General features: G+C 38.8%; 1 protein-coding gene across 4 annotated transcripts in view; it reads left to right on the top strand.

Annotated features, from left to right (window-relative positions):
• Gba3 (glucosidase, beta, acid 3 (cytosolic)) overlaps nucleotides 1-22,000 on the top strand; it is a 115,008-nt gene extending 93,008 nt beyond the window's left edge. Inside the window, exons 5-6 of one of the 4 annotated variants that reach the window (XR_010044606.1) lie at nucleotides 19,710-19,783; nucleotides 21,745-21,999. Coding sequence is in view for 2 of the 4 variants with exons in the window: in NM_001173119.1 (NP_001166590.1) it covers nucleotides 16,251-16,453 (203 nt within the window). In the remaining 2 variants the exon portion in view is untranslated. 4 annotated transcript variants of the gene reach the window in all.
• The last annotated feature ends 395 nt before the right edge of the window (nucleotides 22,001-22,395 follow it).

Here is a 22,395-nt window from a genome sequence, read left to right on the forward strand (position 1 = left end):
CTTTATCCTAAAATTATGATTTCTTAGCGTGGTAAACAGGGTCCCCCATAATATGCCTTTCATCTACCTCCCCAAGGTTAGCCTTGCTCCCCTCCTTTATCAGTATTTCCTGTCACGACTGATTAGAAGTGGTTCCCAGGATGTGTCCCTGATACTTTTATGCATCAACTTATCTCAGCAATGGGACATCCAGATATTTGGTTAAATTGCTCTGGATGCATCTGAAACGATTTAACATTTGAACCTTGAAGTGAGTGAAGCCTTAAAGTGGGGTGTGTCTCAGACACTCCATTGCAAAATAATGAAGACTGGGTGCAGGAGAATATGCTCTCTTCTGTTTTTTGAGTGGGAACATCTATCTTCTCCTGCCTTCCGATATGGTCTGGAGCATTTATTCCCTGAGTCTCCAGCAGTCCCTGACCACAGATCCTGGAATTTTTCAGCTTTTCTAACCACAGCAGCTCGTTGTTTAAAACTTCTGTCTGTCTGTCTCTCTGATCTTCTGCCCCATCTAGGTCCCCTACCTAATACAGTGTCACTGCTTTTCCTGTGCTTTCTGTTATGGTCCTTTTCAGCATCTTCTCCCTTCCCTTCAGGACTACTGTAGCCTCACCTACTCTACAGAAGTCTTCTCTGGCTTTTCCTTTCCCCAAAACCCTCATTGCATTACGAGTTTTTGTTTTGAATCCCACAGCAAGCAACAGTTTCTCTGATCACATTGTATGACAGCTGCTGTTTTCTGAATCTGACCCTTCCTGGAGGAACCCTTGAGGCTTGGGACCTTACTCTGCTTTATTTTCAATGGCTTGAAGGAAAAATATATGTTGATTGAATGAAGGAATAGATATTATACTTAATGAAAAAATATGAGATAGTTTTCCTTCAAGAGTTATCTTCAAGTTTCTGTTCTGCTCCAATCTACTGAAAGAGACTGTACTTGAGACTTGTCACCAAATTTATGGTCTTTTAGGAAATGATATAGTGACCCTATGCCTCAGTATTTTCATTTTATAAAATGGGAACAAGAATAGTATCTACCTAGTTGAAAAGGGCAAATGAGTCATGCATATGAAATCTTTCAAGCAGTGCTTGGCAATCTGTAAATACTCAGTGAATACGAATTCTGCTGTTGTGTTAGATCCAGAATAGAAGTAAATTCATTCCATTTTCATTCAAGAAAGCTGCTCTTGGAAGTGGTGAATGAAATGTTGGAAATGTGGTCTATGGATTTTCTTGACCTCAAAGAAGTAGTATGAAATAGGATGGATTACTAAAACCTGAACAAAGGCCACCCAGCATCTACATGATAAAACAATGGAGTCTAGATAATTAGAAAGTCCTGACATGGGCCAGTGAGAACCAGAACTGTGCTGATCCCACTTTTTCTTTGTTCAGTTGTTTTCTCTGCATTGAAGTTTAGAATAAAGTAAAAGATTTTCAATTTCTATGAACATTTTTCCCACTCAGCTGATGACTATTAGGGGTATTTTAGTCTTTTTAATGCACAAAACCAGAAAAGACTTGATGTATGCATGAAAGACAGTGAAACTGAATTAAAATGGAATACCTGCAACTATCAGTCATTTACTCTGTAAGGTATCTGTGTCACCTCATCTTCCATGGCCACCTGGTTAACAGCCTTTCTAAGCATAGGTACTTTGGAGAGAATGATCAATGTTCTATGTTTTAGACAAGGATGTAACCTTTCTCAAGGATTAACCAGAGAAGGACAAAGTAAAAGCTGGGAAGAAGATGGACTTGGGAGGCAGATGGCTAGCTTTCAATCCTTTCTCTTTCACATATTTTCTAAATCACCTTGTACATATTTACTTTCTCTGAACTTAATTTTTTTGTGTGTATATAAGGGGCATAAGTGCATCAACCTTTAAGTGTTATAGTGAATAATACATTTTCCATCAATAAGCAGTACAGTAGTTGACTTTTTGTGCGCAATAGAGTTCTAAGTCATCATCTTTGGTAACCTGCCCTTTTCCTTATGTCTGAAAAGGCTCGAAAGATAATGCCCCGACTGTATGTTTTCTGATATCTGGGAGACTAAAACTTTGCAGATACTGTTAATTAGATACATAAACATTCCCTTTCCTATTTTTCTTTACTTCTCTCCCTTATTTTTTTCTTTTTTCACCACAGTGCACTTTCCAAATAACAACCATTGGTCAAAGAAGCTCATCTTGTATGTTTCTGATGTCAGTATTAGTACTTTTAGGGTGCCATGGTTATTACTTCTTTTATATATGTCCAGGTGCTTCATGTAATTTCATAGTTAAAATCTCCATCTATAACTGATAGCCTTGCATGCTTTATTTTGAAGGCCAAGTGTGTTGTAATTATTCTATGATATGATTTAAAGGCTTTTTTGATGTTTGACCGTGGGCTCAAGGGGAATAGGAATCTTAGCAAGCAGGACTCAGCCGTTCTGTCACTATGAATAATAATTAGGCTAAGCTGTCTTATATAAACTTCATTCCTAAAATCCTGAGAGGTATCACTGTGAACTGTGTTTAAACACAGAGAAAAAAGGGATTCCAGATTCCACATAGGTTGTTAGTTTGGGAAGAGCCTGGAGAGAGATTCTAGTGTTAGTAGTAGATTTGCAATGCTTACCTATTCTAAGGCAACCATTCAATCAAGTGACCCGCCCAGACAAACATGCTTGCTCCGTGGAAGCTAATTAGAGACAATGATGGAAAAACACTTTGAGGTCTCAAAACACAGCACATTTCTTGGGGTTTCTGGGAGAGACCAATGAAAATAACGTGTATCTATTGCACTTCCCAGCTTGATAGGGCCTGTGCCTTCCTTTTGATAACTACCTGGTGAATTTTTATTTTATTTTGTGAGTTTCTATTCAGATTCTTATTTCTTTGGGAAACTTTCTCTGACCTTCCTGAAGCATGAACCTTTTCTGGTCCAGAGTCTTTTAGAGCCCACACCCTGCCATGTTCCTAAAACAGGTTTTTGGGGGGATCATATTTCCAATGAGACCATTAACTCTGAAGGCAGAATTAGGTGCTATTTATTCTTAGGTCATCACACTTAGCCTAGAATCTGGCACATGAGAGCTGCACCATGGATATTTGTTGAGTGAATAATGAACAAAACGTGTTTCTCAAATATTCTGACCAGATGTAGATTTGCAGGGTTCATTCCTGAAGGAAAGCTATTATTCACTCCCAATACTGTTGATGAATGAAGTTTAGCCTAAATTCATGCCAAATCTTCTCCTGCTTTACAGTGCTGCACAGCTGAATTGCTTCTTTTCTTTTTGGGAAGACTGGAGGGTTGGTTTTGTCATGCAATAATATTGGTTTCTCCAAGGTATAGGAGAAATATTTCATGGTTCTCACTCTAAGGTCTATAAAGAGTCTGATTTTCTGAGTAAGTATTGATCTCAGCTTACGAAGTACAGCAAACCCATATAATTAAAAAGAATGAGACCAGTCATGGGTGGGCAGTGGATTTCTATGAGAGGACAAATTCTTCAGGTGCCTGAGATTTTATAATTGCTCTTGCTTGGGAGGCTTATTAAAGCCATGCAGGTGCGATGCTTCATCACAGAGTAGTGAACCTTTGAAAGATATGCATAATAAACAGAGTTTGAAATATGTTTTTATTCCAGGCCATATGGTCCTGTCTGGAGCTTTCCTGGATCTTTGGGTCAGTTCATTGTTGAAAGATGGGCTTGCAAGGACCCACCTCTCAGAGCAGCTGTCAGAGCCCTATCAGAACAAATCTGCTTTTGCATGATTATTTATTTTATGTGGCTCTCTGAAATAAGCCCAGGCTTGCTCAGTAGCTAAAATGTGCTGAGCAAGTCTCTCGCCTGAACAGCTTGTGACCGTATCATCAAGCAGTGTCCTTCCTTGTCCTTAAAAAGCAGACTGGCGAGACTTGTACATTAGGCCAGGCCAGGCAGTCCAGGTGAGGTGTGCCCACCTGGGCTTGAACTTGGTGCCAGCAATGTGAAAACTTACACAGTAGCATTTTAAAGAGATATCATTGTTCTTCTCAGCTCTCTGTTACTCCCTTGACCACATCTCTCAACTCTAGGCAATTACAGTGGCTGCTGTGTGCAAGCACTGTCAGTATTCCCATGGACGTAACATGGTGAGAATCATGCTAATGCTTGTTCTTCCTTTGTGAGTAACGGCTGTAGCACTGACTCTCCTGAGCATGACTTTTAAGGGAGTGTTGAAGGCAATTGATTCAGCATTTATTGTGTGTGTGTAGGAATACCAAGACAAGAGACTTGGTCCTGGAGTCAACTGACCACATCACAGTGTTCCAGTTTCATATGAAATAAACCAGATTGGGAGAATATTTAAGTCTCTTATCTTTTCCTATTGATCTGGTAAATCCAGAGTTGTATTTTGTCATCTTGTTAAAAAAACACTCTTTCTTCTTATTAACTTTTTTCTCTACTCTTTTATTTCTAATACCATGTTCAGTATTATATTAGGGCTATTGGTAGCCATGCTTCTATTTGAGCAATATTTACTGAGTCCTTATTCCCAGTCACTGTGCTAGGATTTGGGAAAGTAGGATTCACAAGATTACTGCCCTTCTGGAGCGTAGAGTCATGAATATAAGACAGACTTTGAACAAATAGTGAATTGTTTTACATGAACTACAAAAAAGGAAGTTAAAAGAGTTAACTGAATGAGCATAGCAGGAAAAATTGTATTTAATTTTTGCTCTTACTGCCTGTTTGAAGCTCTTTGAAAAAATACATACATCGTATTTTTCCTGTATGAGTATGACTCTACTTAAAATAATGAAATATAAAGTAGTAGATGCTTAATAAAATATTTGTAGATGTAAAGAAGGAATAAAAGAAAGAAGTTAAACAGGAAATGTTAACATTCTTCCTTTCATGCTGTATAAAATTTCATGAATTATAATTTGAAAGCCCTAAATCAGTTTTGGAGTAAAATTATGTTTTTTCTTTTGCCCCCAAATTTAGTGTTGCCATTTTTATTTGCTTGGGCATCTATATTTTTGTTTCTGGAATCATAGAACCTAGAACCTAACATTTAGTGAGTATGGAAACATTTGACTTTGGTGTTTCTATCTGGGACACTGGATACTTTCTGTAAAGGCTATTTTTAGGTGGCTCTGGTTGGCAGATAGTAACTATTTCTATTTGCAAGTAGATCAATATTTTCATGGACTACAATCCTAGCTATTCCACAGTGTGTATCTCAGGCTGCGGATAGGATTCCGTGATGAGAGATGTATTCTCCTGTATCTCAATTATGATACTCAAAAGGAAAAGGAGTCATCATGTAAGTTAAATACTGTGATTCAGGTGAGAATAGTGTTATTTTTCCAGAGCACCTAGCAGATAAAGGGGACTTAAGAATACTGCCCAGATATGCAGCAAAGAGCCACATGGAGTTTCTTTGAGACACCCTGGGAGTCAGAGGCAGAAGTGTAGCAGCAGCCAGTGAGGCAGCAGGGAATCTCCTGAGGAATGACACAAAGTGGGAGTCTAGTTGGGACAGTAAAGACATCTTTTGTCTGAAAAGACAGAATGGCCAGGTTGGGATTGGAATCCAGAGGGTACCCGCCCTAGAGACAGGTGAACCAGCAGTGCTGTGACACAGCTGGGTATATCGTGGAGAAGACTTGGAATCTGTGGACTTTGAAGTTGTATTTGTTCAATTAGAGCTGCTGTGATTCCAAGATCCAGACTGGAGTAGTGAGAGTAGAATTTTATTTTTTTTTATGTGACTTTCAGTCTTCAGGACAGATTGACAATAAAAGAATGCACAAAGAAGATATTTTCATTTAATATGGGCCCAAAAAGAGAGAGGATGGGAGGAGTTGGGGATAGAATTTTAATTTGAAGCATCACAAAACCTTTTTATGGGATGAGAATTTGAACTAAAAGCAAAAAAGAGCTATAAGGGGACGGCCTAGGGGAATAAGCCAAGTAGATGGTAAAGTTGGCACAGAGGCCATAAAATGGACAAAAGCTCAACATAGTTAAGAAGAATCAATACCAATGTGCAAGGAGACTGGCAAACAAAGACAGGAAAATGTAGGAGACTAGACTGAGCTTGATCCTCAAGGCCGACGGTCAGAGAGGAGTTTCTGTTCTCAGGGCGGTTATGGTCCAGGTGTGCTCCCCCTCCATCTACCTCACGGGCTCTGTGTGGTCAGCCAGTGGACCTTCCAGCGTAGCCCTGGCACTCAGGTGTCACTTAGCATCTTTGTACTCTAGATTTTCAGGCTTTCGGTGTTGTACTAGGAAAAAGAAAGGTTACTGGCTTTGCAGTCTGACAACCTCCCTTTCTTCCTCAGGTTGGCCCTTTCTAGCTGTGTAGCTTTTGTAAAACTGTATCTGTGGAAAGCTGTCATTTTATTAGTTAAATATATGTGAAATTTCTGGTCCTTTTTATTCAGTTCTCTCTTTCTTACTTATCTTTAAATGTTAGAATGTTGTAAGTCTTGTTCCAAAGTTTTGTTTCTCCTCCTACTCCTTCTGTTCTTCCTCTTCTTCCCCTCTTTTTTCTTTTTCTTTTTCTTCTTCTTCCTTTTCCCCTTCTTCTTCTCCTCCCCCTCCTCCTCCTCATATCTTCTCCTTCCCCTCCCTCCTCCTCCTCCTCCTACTTCTTCTTCTTCTTCTTCTTCTTCTTCTTCTTCTTCTTCTTCTTCTTCTTCTTCTTCTTCTTCTTCTTCTTCTTCTATCCTCTCTCTCTCTCTCTCTCTCTCTCTCTCTCTCTCCTTTTTTGTAGTACTACAGATTGAACTCAGAGCCTTTGCACTGTTCAACATCCTCATCACTTTTTAAATCTTTTGTTTTGAGACTGGGTCTTCCTAAATTACTCTGGCTGGGCTTGAACTTGTGATCCTTCTGCCTTAGATATCCAGAGTGCTGAGAATAAAACAACTGTGATTTTGATTACCATCTCTATGCGATGACTTCAAAGTTTAAACTTTCATCTCAGATCTTACCTTGAGATCCTTATCTAGTTGTCCAATTATCTTTTGACCAAGTCTCCATTAGGAGATCAAAAAGGGCAATTTACAGTCATTAGAATAAAGCTTAATTCGTTATCTTCCTCCTAAAACTTGTCTATGCCCAATATTATCTACTTCAGAGACTAAAAAAAGTATCTGTTGTGCTAACTTAACTTTTGAATCGCTTGCACCGCCACTACTGACCCAGAGAATTGTTAAATCATGTTGAAATGTGTGTGGAATCCGTCTAATTCTGTCTTCACTTGTGGCAGCCTAGACGGCCCTCGCATCCTCCCATGACTCATGGTAATCACTCTGAAATATTCTTTTTGATTCTATGCTTGCTATAATCAAATTTATTCTTCACAGAGGTTATGGAATCTTTTAAAAATTCAGATTAACTAACATCATTCCCCTCTTTAAAATCCTCCGATGACATTGCATTGCTGTTTGAGAAAAAAAAAAAATCAAAATCTTTAAAGTTTTTATGAGGATCTATGTAAGTCAGGTGCTGCCTTGCAGTTTTATCATTGCTTTTTGACCCAGTGAATTGTCTTTAAATTTTTCATGTATGCTGTGAACCTTTAGCATACATGACTTTTCATGCATGCTATTATTTTCCTTGAGTTTCCCTTTCTTCATCTAGTGCAGTGGACAATTCTCATGGTTCCTGGCTCTCTGGCATGTTTTGAATATGGTTGTTCCATGTGAGTTTTGCCTAACCAATGCAGAGGTTGAGATTCTTCAAGTTTCTTTGGAGCAAGGGCAGAGACGTGTGACCCAGCAAATATACTCATCCATGTGACTATTGGATTTGAAGGTAAACAGCTTGTTATAGGCAGAACCTATTGAACTGTTGAGGGTGGCAGCAGTGATACCCAACTTTGGGGAATGACAGTGGTTTTCAAGTCTAGTTTCTGGTGCAGAAGTAGACAAGATCCTAGGGTGGTAAGAAGTTAGATTTAGGCAGCCTATGAACTGTAGGATTCAGCTTTCATTGGGTCATTAGCAGCTGAGAGCATTTCTCAACCATCCAGTTCTATGGCTTACTTTTGAGAACTTCCCTGAAAGCTCTATCGCAACTCTTTTCAACTTCATCTGCCAAGATTAGCAGCCTCTGTTTCCACTAGGAATGGACTCTGGTGGGTGGCACTAGGCAACTCCCACTCATCCTGGGGCTGTGGAATCTATTTCACTACAGAAAACTGTTTCTATAGCCCTTCTCCCACCCTTTCTGAGCAAGTTTGATCTTCCCCCCGAGTGTGTAGGGAAGACTCAGTGTAGTGTGTGTTAGGCAAGCAGCCTTGATCGCTTTCCTGCCAGCTTCTTTCCTCAGCTCTCCTTCTTACTTACTGTAGGAATTTTACCAACATTACCTAACCGTTATGGGCATCGATTCCCTTATCTGTGAAATAGGGACAATGATAATATCTGTCTTATATGTTGATGGTAAAGATTAGATGACTTAACACATATGTGAAACCTTTGAGATGGTATCCAGTAACTGTTAGCTGATGGACTGTTTTTTCTCATGGTTCTTCTTTCTTTTTACTCTTCAAAGACTGTGATTAAATGCTCACAGGGTGCTACTTTGATTACAATATCCCTTCCACAGAGCCTGTAATTGCAGTAAGAGGAAAGATTTTTTTTAAAAAAATCTGGTTCCTCATTATATTCCAAATTTCTAGAAAATATATTTATGTTATGAATGTAGGGCAGATGCTGCAGTAGCATCCCAGGAACCTGGTGCGATGTCTTCCGCACTTTCAGGCACAGTGAAGCAGCAGACTTTACACAGCACCCAGTGTTCCTGGAAGCACTGGCCTCTGTTCTATGACCCACGCCTGACCCATTCCCATGGGGCAGCCTGTCCCAGATGGCTCGTTTCCCGCGATGCCCTCATTTCTCTGATGCTCAGCACTGGTGCTTTATGCTGACTCTAAACCCTCTGAAATCTGTTTGCTGCCAGCTGGGAGAAAGAGATGAAATAGATTTTATTCCTTGTCCTCCAAGTCTCTGAGAGAAAAACAATTGCAACCATGAAGTAGGGTGCGTTGTGTGTACTGTGAATGAAGCCTTGTCCCTAGAACTTTCTATGTATTGCTCACCTCAGTCCTATGAAGAAGATACGAATACTCCATTGCAAAGAGGAGGAAAGTGAGTCTTGCAGGGAAAGAAAGAAGCATGGTATAAGGCAAAGTTGGGAACAGGAAGGAAGGCGGCCTTTCTGTTCGGATAGAGCCTCCCCAACTGGAAGAACTTTGATTCCCACAATAAGCACTTCTCTTCTGGAGCAGAGGTAATTGTACATGCCATGTAGATGGAGAAACTGTACAGGCTACATACACATGTTCCTAGCCTCATATTGGCTTTAATAAATGCTGTTTCAGTGGCTTGTTCTTTGCAGCTCCGCCCCCTACCCTTGAAGTGTAATATGAGGAACAGGAATAATACTGTTAATTAAGAAATCTGCAGAGCTTATTTCTGGGTAATTGACATTTTCCTATAAAATATTTAAAAGTCAGCTTTTGGTATTCAAAGGCTCTGTTTTAGGAGCATCATAGGTTTTGCTACCAAGAGTTGCCCTCTGCAGGTGGGGCCTCCTGTTCTGAGATTACCTGGGCACCTCACAGATGCTGTGCGGCTACTGCTATTCAGCTGGAAATGGGGTGTGGGGAGTCTTACTGTGCGTTTTCTATGTTTAGATTCTCCTGATGTTGTTTTATTTTATTTTTCCCAAAGAAAGAGGGAAAAACAGCCGGTGTTCCAGTTCTGTTGTGGGAACATTAATCCAGTGAAAGATGTTCTCCAATTATAATGTACATGTGAATTTCCACAAACCTAGGAAACACATTTTCAAAGTTAGTGTGTGTGTGTGGGGGGGGGCAATTGCCAGAAAATCAGCTTCAAACTGTGTTCTCAGAAGGCTTTCTCGCTTTGACTTCAGCAGACTTTGAGAGAGACCCTTCCTAAGCCTCCAGCAAAATCAGGTGGGTGGCCTGGGACTCAGAGCCCAGTTGGCAGCCACTCTAAAAGGGCATGGTCCATTAGCTTCCCATGGCTGTTGTGACAAAGTACCACAAACTCAGGGACTTAAAGCAGCAGAAATACACTCTCTCACAGCTATGAAGGCCAGAAATCCAAAATTAATTTATCAGCAGGACTGGCCTTTCCAGAGGCTGCGAGGAGCACTTCCTTCATTCCTCTCAGTTTCCACTGGCTGCCACAACCCCGGGGTGTGTGTGGCGTGGACACATATCACTCCAATCTCCGCCTGTCTTCGCCGTGTTTCCTGGCCAGTGTGTCTTCTTTCTCTTTTACAGTGCTAGTTGTCACTGGTTTTAGAGCCCATCAGTATCCAAGATGATCTTCTTGAAATCCTTTAGTGAATTACATTTGCAAAGACTTTTACAAATAAAGTCATATTCAGAGGTTTTGAATAGACCGTTCTTTTTGTGAATTATCGTTTTCTCCACCTACATAGTGAACTGAGAGTATTGTTCCTCACAGGAAAGCCAGATGTCAACTGAGCAGTGGACTAAAAGGGCATTTTGATGCCCTGAGCATCCAGCATTTCCTGTCTCTCAGTGGTGGTTCATTTCTTGAGGATGGTATGGTTTAACTCAGACATGGTTACATCTTTTATCCCAGGTCAAGCTAGGCCTATTAGGGTTAGGGACTGAGAGAGATTCTGCAACATTTTTTTAACCCTTGGGAGGAATGTCTTTGGATTTAGAAACTTATTTTTTTAAAAAACTATATTGTAAAGCTGCAGTATGTCCTAGACTTGTGATTTTAAAACTTAATTAGATATGAAAATCACTCACAGATTTTGTTTAAAATGGAAGTCCTCAGGTCTCAACCTGTATTAGTTTTCTAGGGTTGCCATAGTAAAATTCCACAGCAGACATTTATTTTCTCACAATTCAGGAAGCTGGAAATTCAGGATCAAGGTGTCAGCTGGTTCTACTTCTCCTGAGCCCTCTCCATTTGGATTGCAGATGGCCAGCTTCTTGCTATGTCATCACATCCTCTTTCTCCTGCCCATGCACATTCCTAGTCTCCCTCTTCTTCTAAGCACATTTTTGTCTTGGATTCTGTATTTCCCTAAGGGGGTGGCACGAGAGGAAAACAATAGAAACTCAGCATGGACTGGGTCATATGCAACGGTTTGCGTTATCCTGAAGTGTGGATACCGGTGGCTCTCTTGTGCACATGAGAAATGAGAGGCCCCTTTCAGCTCACAGCTGCTGCATCTGGAATTAAACCCAAGTCTGCAGAGGTTTGCTTTTCCAACTATGCCACTTTAGTTTTATGGGTTCCTAAACCTGGAAGACATTTCAAGTTTGTCCCTATGTGTTAAACACAGTAAACATGGTTATTGTACAGTCTGTATGACAGTTCTAATAACCAAACTCTTTGTTCTTGTTGTCCATTAATTTCTCTTTTATGTTACTTTCCCGCATCTATCTGATTATATGTGATTATATGCTGTAATCATATTTATAAATATTTGCAATAGTAATTATAGGTTTGGAGAACAGGTACCTCCATTCAAAAAGAAATTGAATGTGCCAGGTACTTAGGATATTATCAGTGCAGGATCAATTCAAAATCTAGATGTTTGCCTAGTAACCAGCTAGCTCAGTACTTGCCAGGGGCTTGCTTGCTTCTGGCTTACTCCTACTGTTACCCTGCTAGTTTAGTTTTCTGTGTGTTGGGTTGTAGGTCTCCTACTAGACCTCGTGTGGTTCTGGGATGTCACAGTTATTTGCACCTCAGAATATAGAAATCATTTCGTATTTCCTCATATTGGAAAATCCCCACATATAAAAGTAGCCACAATATATACTAGTCTCACCTGCTTTCATATTTGATCTGACAGTTCCTACTCTTACCATCACTCCATAGTTTTGGAAATTAACAAAATTTTATCTAGCAGTTTTTACTTGTTTTCATTGGGTGCTTTTGCTTGAATAATGTATTTTGCTATTACCTGAACACATAAATTTAATACAAACACACACACACACACACACACACACACACACACACATTTCACACACAATCTGGAGGCTTTCTCTCTCTTGTGTTCTTGTGTGAAGCTGCCACCTTTTCTACACCCTGAATCTCCCCACTGGTTCTTGTCATGGCAGTTGAGTCTGTAGAGAGTGATTTATTTGATAGATTGATAGTTTTTCACATTTTGGTGTGTCCTTTATAAGCCCTAGACAATCTTGGAAACAAAGATTATCTCTTTTTATAAATTAAGGGAAATAAATCCTTAATGTTGAGTACCCAATTTCTAGATTTGTAATTTGATAAATACTGGCACAATTATGTTTCCAAAGCCAGTAACTTGAAGATTCTTCCTAATATCATGAAATAATGAATTTCTAAAGTAAGTGTATATATTTTGAGCATGCACATACTTATGTAGTAAAGAATTTGATTTTGGCCCAAGACTAATTTGACGCTTGCTGTCAGCTTTTGCCACACTTGATAAGGATGTCTTTGTATAGGCAGGAGACTAATCACACCAAAAGATGAACCATGTGACTCAGGGTATCAGCTGGATAGACAACTACATGGTATGGCTTTCCAACCATGTGTCTCTGGGTTTTGACATTTACTTTAATCCCAGAAAACAGAAATAAGTTCAGATTTACTAAGATTTTAAAAGTCCATCAGGTAAAAGTAGCTGCAGGGTCTACGTGTATGTGCTTGTGTATATGTGGTGTGTGTGTGTGTGTGTGTGTGTGTGTATGTGTGTGTGAGAGAGAGAGAAAGAGAGAGAGAGAGAGAGAGAGAGAGAGAGAGAGAGAGAGAGAGAGAGAGAGAGAGAGAGAGACTGTGTGGAATACAAGTTCATCCACATAGCAATCAACCAGTTAGTTCAGTTGTGCCTATGTGATGAGGTACATGATAAAAAGTAGATATGGACACTAAAGCTTGAGTGTGCTTTCCTGATGGTCTTTACTCAGTTCGTCCTGTTCCCATATGAATACCAGGAAGGGAGTGTGTCCTGACTCCTAAGGGAGAGAGTAATGATGGCTTGCTTCTTCGAACGCCTCAGATTCTGCCCCCTGCATATCTTTTGAGCTGAAGTTGCTCGCCTATGTTTCTTCTGTAATAGCCATAATTATAGCACAACAACTTCCATTGTATTCTAATTATCTATCATCTATCTATCTATCTATGCATGACTGTGTAGAGTGCAATACTGGGAAGATCTTGTAATTAGAACTGACAGACTGAAGGAAGATTTTGCAGTTTTTTCTCTTTGCATCTTTACATCCAGCCTGTTCTCTGTGAGACTCTTTCTAAAGCCTTGTCATCCATTGCGTGTCTCAGTGAGGGGCACCATTTTTATCCCAGCATGCTCTGTACCCGTCCAAAGTTCTGTTGGTCCATATTGACTTGGCCTCTGGCTCTAGTTAAGGAAAGAAGGAGAACTCACAGAAATGTTTTTTTTCCTCTGCCAAGATTTGGGACCTCATAAATCATAGTTATGAGAAATGTGATGATGGTCTCTTTCCAGTCCTGTGAAGACTGGAAGAGGAGAGGCGTGCAGGTTCTGATGTGTTTTTATCATTTTTGAAAATGGTGGTATAGTGAGAATCCAGCAAGCTAGTCCCTCTGGTCTAACTAGCTAATTCTCCACTTGAATGTTCCTACAGTGAGCATGCAGAGGCATCACCAGTGTCACTTGGGCAGTTTAGTGCTTGCTGCAGAACTCCTGGCAGTTAACAATGAAATTGTCAAGATTTCCTTTTTGTTCCCCTCCAAGCAGGCAGGACCTTGTTTGTATCCCCTGGTTTAGCACATGAATCAATCCTTTTGTACGTGATCAGTGGGACTGTGTCTGTTTTCAAAAACCATCTGGCTTATATTTGGCTGGCATGCTTTCTTGTTGGGCAGTAATTCTGCAAAGAAAAAAAATATGCAGATTCTCTCATGTGTTTAATTACAAAACCCAGAAGATTATTGTTTTCTATTCGAGTATTTGGTTGTATTGTTTTGATACTTAGGAATAGATACTTAAATTAGGTTTCTAAAAAGAAATTATTAAAAATGTGATAGTTTACAGATTATAATTGACAAAGGGGGAGGATACATACATGCAAGTGAGAGAGGATAGGAAATGGAATTATCTAGCAAATATTTTTATTCCTGCAAAGCTTAATGGCCTGAGTGCTCTATTTTTCATTTTCCAACAGCATTTTATTTTAAAAGTGCTAACCCGGATTGACTTACTTCCTGCCTTAGGTCATTTATAAGATATTCTATAAGCAAAGCACTTTGCATGCCTCTATGCACAAATGTGGAGGGTTACATGCCAGTTAACCTGTAAAACATCTCTCATTTATGCAATACCCTGGTGGGAAAAAACAAACAGAAAACAAGGAGATTCACAGACCCACACATGTGGTAGGATATACATTTTTTTTTTGTACTGGGGATGGAACTCTCAACCTCACACTTGCGAGTGTGCTTACACCACTGAGCTGATTAATTCCCGGTGGGTGTTGTATTTTTAAGAGTTCTAAAAAATGCATACTGACACTAAAGAAAATTTGAAGAGTGAATCTTACTTTCCTGAATGTATATAAAGAGGAGTCATTTTAGTTGAAAACAATCCTCAGTTCAATTGAAAAAAATCTGACTTATTGTAAAACTGTTATTTTTACATACTTTCTTTAGGAGTATAACCATCTTCATAAAAAAACTTTGCCTTTTCATTTAGTTTCTGCTTGGAGAAATGGATATTACTGCTTCACATAGATTAGGCTTACTTATTCTGATTTTTTTAAAGAAAGTGATTAATGCAAAGGTTTACAGAAATTCAGAGTTTTGTTGAACTTAAAGTACTAATATGAATGGAACTCAGTTTCTGGATTGAACCAATTAGAATCACTGTAAGATTATTTAGAGGATTCTCTACACTTTGATATCCCAACAAGGAGTCTTTGGATGAACTTGGGGTAATGATAAGTGAAATAAGATAGAATATTGTTTTTGTGTGTGTGTGCATTTTCGGGGAGATAATCTTTGGTTTTTTTTTTTTTTTTTTTTTTTTTTTGTCTTGAAAGGTCTTAAGAAGCCCTCTTGAGTTTAGATAAAGAACAGAGGAAATGTATTATGGAATGAACATTGGACAGTCCTGAAATTCGTGTTGATGTTTTAGCCACACTGGATTATATCAGGGGTAGAGTCATTAGGAGATGGTTAATTTATGAGGAAAATATTCTCCTGCATATGATTAGTGACTAGTTAAGGAGAAACAAAAAAGTTCTCTCTTGTCCCTTCTGCCATATGAGGACATTTAGCAAGAAGCTATTTATCAATAAACCAAGATATGACCCCTCATTAGATGTCACATTTGTCACCACTTTGATGTGGGACTTTCTAGACTTCTGAACTAGGAGAAATAATTTCTCTTGCTTATAAGTCAATTAGTCTGTGGTACCGTGTAATAATGACCCAACCAGACTAAGATGGGATACTCTTGTATTTTTGTACTTAGTTTAGGATATAGGCACGGCCAGGGCTGTGTGCCTACCCTTTTGATTTTGGAGGTTGTGCTTTAAGAATTATAAGACATGTGTCAATTTGCACATGGGAAAACAAGTTAAGTTTGGAGACTTCTTCAAGCATGTACTGTAATCTCTTCCAATTTACCAGTAGAACTTCTAAACTGTTAGAGGAGGCACTAAAGACGCTTCATGGTGTCTTTGCTGACTGTGTTTATAGGGATAAAGAAAAAGCATGTGTGTGTGTGCTTGGAAAGCAGTGAGTTTTAAAAATTATGCATTGTCTAAATGAATTAATAAACCACATGTTAAAAATGAATGACACATAATACAAATACTGTGTAACTTAACTTCTTGAATGAAGCCACTGCTTAATATGAGCAGAAAATGGCAGAAGATGATTTTTAAAAAATAATAAAACTTTTTATATATTTCTGGTATGCAATATAATGTTTTTGTATATGTATACAATATGAAATAGCTCATCAAGATAATTAAAACATGCAGTACCTCATGTGCTATTTGTGTGTGCATGCATGCATGCATGCCTGTGAATATGTGTGTGTGTGTGTGTGTGTGTGTGTGTGTGCATGTGTATGAAAAAAGACTTGGTTTTTCACAGATTCCCTGCAAAGGAAGAATAAAAGATCCTGAGTGCTCATCACCGATTTTTGTCTGTGTTCTCATAAAACTTGCTCAGAAATGATGTTTCTTTTTAAAAAATTTCAGCTATCCATGTTGATAAAGTTAATCTTCAGCTATATTGTGCGTGGTCTCTTCTGGATAACTTTGAATGGAATGACGGATACAGCAAACGGTTTGGTCTCTTTCATGTTGATTTTGAAGATCCAGCTAAACCTCGAGTCCCTTATACTTCAGCCAAGGAGTATGCCAAGATCATCCGAAACAATGGACTGGAGAGACCTCAGTAGAGAAGGTCCCCAATAAATGTCCCCCAGAGAAGGAATTCTGCTTTGGGAAAAGAAATCTACTTCAGTGATGATCTCTCAGATGATTTCAAGTTGCCTCTCTTCTAGTTGATATGTAATCAGGAAATCTGTCTAGGAATGCATTTAAAATAGCCTCTAACTTTTTTGTATTTTAATCAAAATACAAAATGAAAATAAAAAAATCAGATTAAAAAATCTCATTTAAGTTCTTAAAATTTTTCTAGAAAAATAATGCAAATTTATGAGATAAGTCATGATTTTCAGCTGTAACAATAATGACATTGTAAAACTAATTGTTTATCAACCTACTTCCGGTCACAGAGCTCTTTTAGCACAGTGCAATCGTTGTTGTATGAGCCTTAATTTTCCATTTAATCTAATATAACAAACACAGAGAAAAGTCACATTATATAGTTATACATTATATTCAATAAGAAATTAAATTAATCTATTTAATAAAATGTATTTGTTAATATATTTGGGACATTTTTGTGTAGCTTGTATGAATGTCTTTCTTTTGGCTAATGAACTTCTGAAAAATAATAAAGTGAATTAGAATTTCAATGTCTGAAAAAATATTTGAGTCTTGATGTTCAGCAAAAAGCAGATTCTAATTTCAAATTTTTACCAAGTTGAAACTGAGGGCTTGATCTCCACTTTGGGTGTGATCTCAAATTTTGCATTTTAAAGCCTCATGGAATAAATACATGAATTAAATGACCAGAGCAAATGTAAGCAAAGGTGGAATGAAGAACCATCAGACTGGATTTGAAATGTCCAAGATTCATGTAGTGTTGATTCCATTTGTGAATTTGCTTGCGTTTCCTCAGTAGGGGTCAGTAGCTGTCTTAGGGATCCCTGCGGACTCCATTTCTCCCCTCCAGCACACCTATCATACATAAGGAGTTTGGAGCAACATTCTATACGGCAGTAGTGTTTACTAACACCTGTGTATCAAGCGTCCACCTCACTAGAGAGTATCATCATCCCATTTTTTAGATTGAGAGACTGGAACTGCTGAGACATGTTCCTTGGTTAGCTCACTTTAGTACTTGTTAACTGGGTCAGTACTCCCTGGTGTCACCTCTGTGTCCAGCACATCACAGGATGGGGAGCTGTGGAAATCTCTCCCCCCACCTTTTTTTAAACATAGGAAACATGAAAGAAATGTGTAGAATTGATGACATAGATAGAAATGGGGAGGGTAGTTTTTCTGTGCTTTCACTCTGCTTCTAGGAGGCAACTGCACAAACTTTTGGCATTTTTCTAAGGCTTTTCTGTGAGCAGATGCCATGTCATTTTTTCTTTTATAAACTGTGGTCAATTTCTGGATCGTTTTCATGTTCATTATCAGAGAATTATTTACAGCAAAACGCACACTCTCAGTAACTTTGGACAGAGTGAGAAAGAAATGGTCATAGTTGTTCAATAAATGTGGATGCACTGGGGAAAATTATATTAAGATTAAAATGGTATACACAGGAAATTCTATTACATCTTTGCCATTGGTTTGTTATTTTTATTGTTCAATGAGACATTATCTCACAATTTGTGTTCATTTAAGAAGCACATTTCCAAATCTTATTTCATTCCTCTCCTATCCAGCCTGTCTTTTTCATTTTTACCTTGTATCTAATTTACAATTATGTGCCACCTTATATTATCTTGCAAGACAACTGAGTTTTCCTTTTAATTAGAATGTTGCTTTGAGTATTACTTATCCTACAGGGCGTCTTTACAAGTTTTACAGCAATACGAATGAGCACTGTATTTTTGTTACCTAAATCAGAGAATTAATATTCACATTGTTTTATTTACTATCTGTCACATTTGGTCTACCAGGTGAAATAAATATTCTCACTGCCAGTGCCAGATTCCTTCACAGTACAGGAGCCTCCTGCAGCTCTCTGAGGGGTTTTAAAGGCCAGCTCTTTGTCCTAGAGATGGGTCATGCAGAGGGTATTTCCCTAATTAGTCCTGCATTGTCACCAGGTTAAAATGAAGGAAAACAAAACAAAAACAAAGCAAAGTAAAGCGAAAACACCTCACTGACCAAAAACCTAACAGTCCTTTCAGAAAGTATTTCAATTAATGTTATTTTTAATTGCTTATATTAGCATTTGAGAACAAGATTGATTGACTTTTGCCTGTCAAGGAAACAGAATTTGAATTCTTTAAATGGAAAAACAGGAGCTGTTAATTATACTTAAAGGTCTTGAAGGTCACATCTAACTATACTTAGACGTCTTGAAGGTCACCTGAGGCTTGCAAAGCACATGCCTTATGTCTGTTTTATCTAAGGGGAAACTTGGATATTGGATATCACCATGATGGATTATTAGACCTACTTGAATTTTCTCTTTCTTGCTTTTTTTTTAACACATGTTGTTTGCACCTTGCTATTCTTCTAACAAAATAGTTTGTGTTACTTAAAGTATAGTTTTTATTTTAGAGCAAGTCATTTCTGAATGCTAAAAACATACATAATATGATATTAGGGCCATTTTCATTTTTGATGTGTAGGGCTTCAGTTTCTAACTCTTGTGAATACCATGAAGGATTGTCTACCTAAACCCTTTACTGAATGAAAAGGTACAGGTTCTCATTAAGAAACCCATAAACTAAGAACCTGGCAACCTCGGTATTTGGCAATGCAGGGTCAGTCAAGTTTTTGTGTTCTGGGAATTTGTATTTTGACCTGTATCTTTTAATTATATTTACAGACTAGGGAATAATAAATACATGTGTAATATATAGTGAAAAAAATTCCCCAACACTAACCAAAAAGTAGACTTATATGATAATCCTCAAATACCAATTCCATTACTTAGTGCTGGATAGAAAGAAAAAGAGTCCTGAGCCTTTTTACTGAAAGAAAATGTAAGTCAAAACTGAAGGAATTAATACTGTTTAGTTACTAGCAATACAGCTCGCCCGGAGAACACGTATTCATCACTGATCACAATCTTTTAAGGCTCTGCTTGGAAGGGACCAGGAAAGGGCCCAGAGCATGGTCATCTCTGAAGAATGAAATTAGAGGAGATTTTGATACAGAGACACTTCATGGTGGCCTTTAGAAATACGAGCAAAGGCAGTGTGAAGAGAGAACCTTTACAGGCTGCAGCAGGAGGAGAGACGGAGAGCAGGTGATTGAAATGCAGGGTCAGGGTTTGAAAGAGCAATCCCCCTTTGCGGAGAAGGGAGTTGTTTCTTGAAGAATGTTTTCCGGCTTTTGCAGTCTCCACAGATGTTACCTGACCGATGACTGGCTCCTGTGATCTTGCCTCCACGGCTCCTAGTGCCAGGTAACAGGTAAATACAGTGTCATCACTGAGTGTGTGGGCTCTGGGGTCAACCTCCCTGGATTTACACCCAGGCTATGATGTCTGCTAGCGAAGTGACATAAAGCAATTTACTTATGTTCCCCGTGCCTCAATTTCCCCAACTGTAAAGCTGTTGTGAGAATTAGGTTGATACATGTAATACGTTTGGAGCGGTTTCCAGGACATGGTCACTGCACAGTTAATTAAGGCCATTATTTTTTTATCTTTTTTTTTTTTTTTTTTTTTTTTTTTTTTTTTTTTTTTTTGTCTTTTTTCCTTTTTATCGGTACCGGGGATCGAACTCACGACTGCCTGCTTGCAAGGCAGGTGCTTATGCCACTGAGCTAAATCCCCAGCCCCAAGGCCATTATTTTTAACTCTTAAAAGGCTTTTGCATGGAGCCTCTAGCAATTCATCAATTGTATTTTAGGCTTCCTACCCTGGGACTATGTTTGGTTTTCATTGCCATCTTTCTGTTCTGATAGTTGGGATTCATTGTCTCTCTCTCCATTTTCAGTGGTGGTGATTATCCCTAGGATCTGAATGATCTTATCATTCCAGATGAATGAAAAAAGAGCCTTTAATTTTCATTTTGTTTGGGCTTTTGTTCACTGCTGAGATGGGAGAGATGAGCTCCAAATTTTTAAGAGAGGGCTTGGAAACTCGAGGATGCCATGTTCGTCACTGTTATGGTTGATGGTATCCAGCAGCTGAATCCATTAAACTACTCTGTTTAGGAGATACAATGATGTGGACAAGACAGCTCTCCAAAGAAATTCCTGAACTGGTTAAGAGATCTGAAAAATAACAAACCAAGACAGTGAATTTTCCAGAGTAAGAGCTGTATATGTGGTTTCTACTAGCTGGGGTAGGCACGCAGTGTTTCATGGGGGAGTATAATATATATATATAAATGTAAGTAATAATATAATAAAATAATAGAAGTAAAATGTGGAAATTGAAAGCTTAAAGCCAGTGGGAAGTGGGGGAATAGTGTCCAGGCCATTTTACCTCAGGAAGGAGAGTTAGGAGATAGGCTTGAATGGCGCAGGGGTGGGGTGGGGTGGGTTCTGGTGCTCTGTGGAGAAATTAGAGTTTTCCCTTAAGGCACAGTTGAAAGTTTCTAGCAGGATGGTGATGATGGAAAAGTAATGATTTGAAAGATAACAAAATAGCTGGGATATAGGGTCAGATAGGGAATTTCTTATACAGCAGAATATAGGTGACATGTTAAGGGGCTTTTTGGAGTAGGAGTGCATTTATGAAAAACTAAAGCATAATAATAAAGTACCAAAATGCACAGAAACACAATGGAACATGTGTTTTGGATCAGACCCTGGAACAGAAGAAAGGACATTAGTGGACAAACTGGGGAAATGAAATACACAGTACAGTTTGACAGAACCTGTTAGCCTCTTAGTTTTGATAAAAATACCTGAGATGATGGCATTATGAGGAGCTGGATACTGAACATATGAAATTCTCTGTACAGTCTTTCCAACACTTGTATAATTTTAAAATTATTCCCCAAATTACGTGGAAACAGCTTCATGTTATGTCCAGAGATACAATGAATACACATGTAATATAATCTACATCTGAAAGATAAAGCGTGGGAAAAAACCTGCTATTCATGTTACAGTATTACCTTTTTTCTTGTTGTGATTTTTTTCTGTATAATTTTTTTCCAGTATAATTTGTTTTTTCTGTATAATTTGTTTCTATTTTCCACACATAATTGTTATTTCCTTTTATTGTTAGAAACATCCCTGAAAGACAAACTTCCGCAGTTAATAACTCGTGGGAGGAAGGGGCTGGGAAACCATCCGGCTCGGGGAAGGGGCTGCGGGTTTGCACAGCGGGAGGAGCTGACCACTGTGCACACTGTGCCAGCGCTAAAGTGTCCAGTACAGACTCAAGACGCTTAAATTAATTGCTTTCTCTTTTCAGTGATCACTGATTTATGTCTTTGTTGCACATACACACTCGTTTTTGCGAAGCTCTCTCCGTCCTTCCTGTTCCTGCCCCAGCCAGTCCCCAGGAGCCGCGTTTTCCTCGCTTCTGTGAGCTTGGTTTGTGAAGAGTCCTGTAAGCAAGCTCAGGGGATATTTTTGCTCTGATGCCTGTTTTTTTTTTTTTTTTTTTTTTTTTTTTCTACTTTAAAATCATGTCTTCCAGGCTCATATGTGTCCCAAAGAAAATAAAAATTGTCGGAAATTCATGTTTTCTCACATTATTTGTCCCAAATGACAGAATTTTGTTCTTTTTAGAGATTGAATAATATTTTTTGCATATAGACATCGTGTATTTCTTTACCCACTCGTCTGTCAATGAACACTTCCCTGCTCAAATGTCTGGGCTGTTGTGAACAGGGCTGCCGTGCACAGGGGAAGGCAGACAACTCTTTAGGCTGCTCCTTTCCCTTCCGCTGGGTGTCGCCCAGTGATGGGATTGCTGGGTCGTGTGTTTTGCTTTAAATTGTGGGGACCTCCATACTGTTTTCAGAGTAGCTGTACAAACTTACATTCCTGCCAACAGTTTAAAAGTGTTCTCTTACCTGTCACCCTTGCTAATGCCTATTATTTTTCATCTTTTTGAACC

Source organism: Cavia porcellus, unplaced genomic scaffold (genome assembly GCF_034190915.1).
Source record: "Cavia porcellus strain 051 isolate PalLab524CR breed Dunkin Hartley unplaced genomic scaffold, mCavPor4.1 scaffold_30, whole genome shotgun sequence".
NCBI lineage: Eukaryota > Metazoa > Chordata > Mammalia > Rodentia > Caviidae > Cavia > Cavia porcellus.